A 3,365-nucleotide genomic window follows, 5' to 3' on the forward strand; every position below is an offset into this window, starting at 1 on the left:
TTTATGTTGTCAACGCACTCCACTAAGCTCGATCTCCCACCAACCCAAACAGCTCCCCAAACCATCATGCTGAAACCACCATGCTTCACAGTTGGCTGCAATATGTTGAGCCAAAACATATGAGGAGGAATAAAGTGGCAAGAGTCCTTCCTCCAATATTTCGACGTATTTCACAAAATTTATGTTGTCAACGCACTCCACTAAGCTCGATCTCCCACCAACCCAAACAGCTCCCCAAACCATCATGCTGAAACCACCATGCTTCACAGTTGGCTGCAATCTGTTGAGCCAAAACTCTTGGTGAGGCGTTCTCCAGACCCATATCCTTCCACTGTCCGAAAATTGAGCAAATCTTGATTTGTCTGAGAACAATACGGTCTTCCAAAAGTCCAGAGGCTTGTTCATCATATCACTTGCTCACTTCTTTCGTCTGACTATGTTGGCAGGTCTTAATAAGGGCTTCCATCTAGCTGCTCTGCAACGATAACCCAAACTGTGGAGATTTCGTTGAACAGATTTCGGGCTCATCCCACCAACTTTGGCCACTTCTGCAGTCGTTAATCTGGGATCCATTTCGCTGCTCCTCTTGACAGCTCTTTTTAAATAATCAGTAGAGTTTCCTCTAGGCTTAAAGCCTTAAAGGCCAAATGAAAAGTTAGACATCTTTGCACTGAGCACTATTAGCTGTTGAGACCAAGCAAGTAGCACAGTTTTGTGTTGGGTTATGCTGGTATGTACCACAAAGGGGCACTGTCGTTCAACATATTTTTTAGTCTCAAAATGGCTTGTACTTTTAATTATTTTAAGAGACGAAAACACTTATTTTTATTTTTTACTCATTATGTGGTGTGAACAAGTATGAATATTCTAACCATAGATTTTTCCAGTATTTTTGCATTTTAACAATTTTGAGACGGGTGATGGGTGAAAGACCATGTCAATTCATTTGTTGACTCGCATTCAGATTTTATTAAACTACTGTTTCATGAACTTATACCAATAACTTTGGTATCAAACTGTAGATTATAATGCAAATTTAAAAGCAAGTATTAAAAAATACAGATAAACATTGATTTTTGTGTGTCACATGGTATGTTGAATGCAGCACTGGTTCAAATTAGATGTTTCTGAAGTCAAAATACTAAGTCTGTAGTTTCGTATGAATTAGAAACTCAAATTACTGATATTGACAAGCTAGAATATAAAATAAGAGCCTCTTATAATTTCAATTTGTAAGATACTGCTCATGTAATGAATCAAACAGAATGGCACCCCACCCACCTCTTTCCATTTTTGGAAATGCTCCCTTATATACACTTACTTCTATATATGATATGAATAACCAATCAGAAGCTCAGAATGTCCCCTAGTGGCTTTCTCAGCCATTTTAATGGACTTAGTGCCATTTCTTTATTTTAAACCAGTGTGTCTTTAGTCTGCTCAAATTCTGTGGAATTCTGTGTTATTAATGTAGTAATTTATGATTCTTTAGTTATTCAAATATATATATAAAACCAAAAAAAAATTTTTTTATATCTTCCACGTGCAAATTTTTAAAAGGCTTAGCAACCAACGTCAAGCAGCACCTGAGTACAAAGGTCGTAACTAGAAGCGATAATTGTTTGCTTTACTTCTTTAGTTAATGTTCAGTGTTTTAAGAAAAATAAGTTTAAGAACTTGTTTCAAAATAGCAATAATCTATTTACATATGTAATGTGTAATGATTGAAATGTGACTGTATTTTACAAAATACTAGTCTACTAAAACAAAGCCAGACGAGTTACTTTGTACAGACCAAAGGTCAGTTTTATTTTATATAATATGGTAACATGAGTGCACGTGAGCCGCGTTGTTGTAACTTCTGTAATTTTAGCCAGGTATGGGTGAAAGGTCAATATAATAAAAATAATAAATATATATAAATATATAATGTTATGAGATTTGAGCTATTTTGTCTTAACATACATGTTTTTGTGTTATAATTCATGTTCATTCTTAAATGAAGGAGGCTTAATTTATATTTATTTCCTAATTTATTATGGTGGTTGCGAGATCGGTCAAATCTACCAAACCCGTACAGAGATTAATTACAGAAAATAACAGATACAATATAAAGTTTTTTCTTAAGAAACATTTGGTAACTATCTGGACATCATAAAGATTTTGCATGTGAAATTTGAAAATTTTCTGATGCATAAAAGTATTTTTAATCTTAAAATGAATATTACTTTGCATGGTAGATAGGCAACATGCAAAAAGAAAAATACATGAAAATAATATTGCTTTACAAACTTTAAGACTTAGTAAAAATAATTTAATATCTTGTGTATCAAAGCACTGTAATGTTTACTGATAATCTGCCAAATTTCATTAAGATTTGCTTACTAATTTAAAAGTTATAGCATAACTATTTTGTAACAAGCACAAAATAGTTATTAGGTCAGTCCCAGGGACTGAGACCATGCTGAAAGAGTTAACATGTTTTTGCATTTTAACAGATAGGTTCATTTTGTTTGTGAATTTGACCAACTGATCAGATTTTTTGACTGGAACATTCCTTTGAACTTGTAATGATCCCTCCTCTTGTTAATACAAAAAAATATAAATGTAGGAGAAAGTGTGTATTAGTTACAATCAACCTAAATGATTTCCAGTTTAAAAAGAACATGTAGTTTCTTTACTGTTTTGTATAAATTGCTTTTATTTTAACATAATGTGGGTAAGAGTCTCACATTTTATTAAATGCTGTAAAAAACACATCCATTTGAGTGATATCAAGAAATATGACACAAGTTCATCAAGTTTGGATTCAGATTTCATTTTAGTTGTAATGTTGTGGAATAGTTTTGTTTAAGGGTCATAAGCACTTGTTTTTAAAGTTTCCTGAGAGTAAATGAATAAGAGTATTAACAGTTAAAAAACTGGTGTCTGGTAACCATGCTGTCATTAACACTTTCTCTTAACTAAAATCATCTGATGTTGCTATTTGTCTCCTGTTTTTCTATCTGTTGTCTGACTTTTTCCATGTCTGCTTCCTTCTTTTGGGATTTGTCTCACTTCAGTTAAAAGGGCATCACTTTCCTGGCAGCTATAACCCTCAGTTCTGTCAATTTGTCATTGAAAGAAGTCGTCACTTGCTGAAACCGGTGAGTTGCTCGCATAGAAAGTGAATAAAATAGAAGCAAGGTATTACTTCCTTAACTATCTTGCTTGGACCATTTAACTAAAGGATATTGATAGTATTATTTTGTTGCTTGTGATCAAATAATTCAATTTTAACATTTTGAAAAATATTTATTAGGTTGTCAAGAAACTAATGTCGCTTTTTGGAACACTTTCATTAACCACCCCCAAAAAACATACGT

At 33.2% G+C, this 3,365-nt stretch overlaps 1 protein-coding gene across 6 annotated transcripts in view; it reads left to right on the forward strand.

Moving 5' to 3' along the window:
* Positions 1-3,365, forward strand: part of LOC106459327 (dmX-like protein 2) — a 173,702-nt gene that overhangs the window by 145,503 nt on the left and 24,834 nt on the right. For 5 of the 6 annotated variants that reach the window (XM_022385793.1, XM_022385791.1, XM_022385794.1 and 2 more), the window contains one exon: positions 3,063-3,146. The exons of the other annotated variant lie outside the window; for it this stretch is intronic. In XM_022385793.1, the coding sequence (XP_022241501.1) occupies positions 3,063-3,146 (84 nt within the window). The remainder of the gene's footprint in view (positions 1-3,062; positions 3,147-3,365) is intronic. 6 annotated transcript variants of the gene reach the window in all.

This window comes from Limulus polyphemus, unplaced genomic scaffold (genome assembly GCF_000517525.1).
Source record: "Limulus polyphemus unplaced genomic scaffold, Limulus_polyphemus-2.1.2 Scaffold593, whole genome shotgun sequence".
Classification (NCBI taxonomy): Eukaryota; Metazoa; Arthropoda; class Merostomata; order Xiphosura; family Limulidae; genus Limulus; species Limulus polyphemus.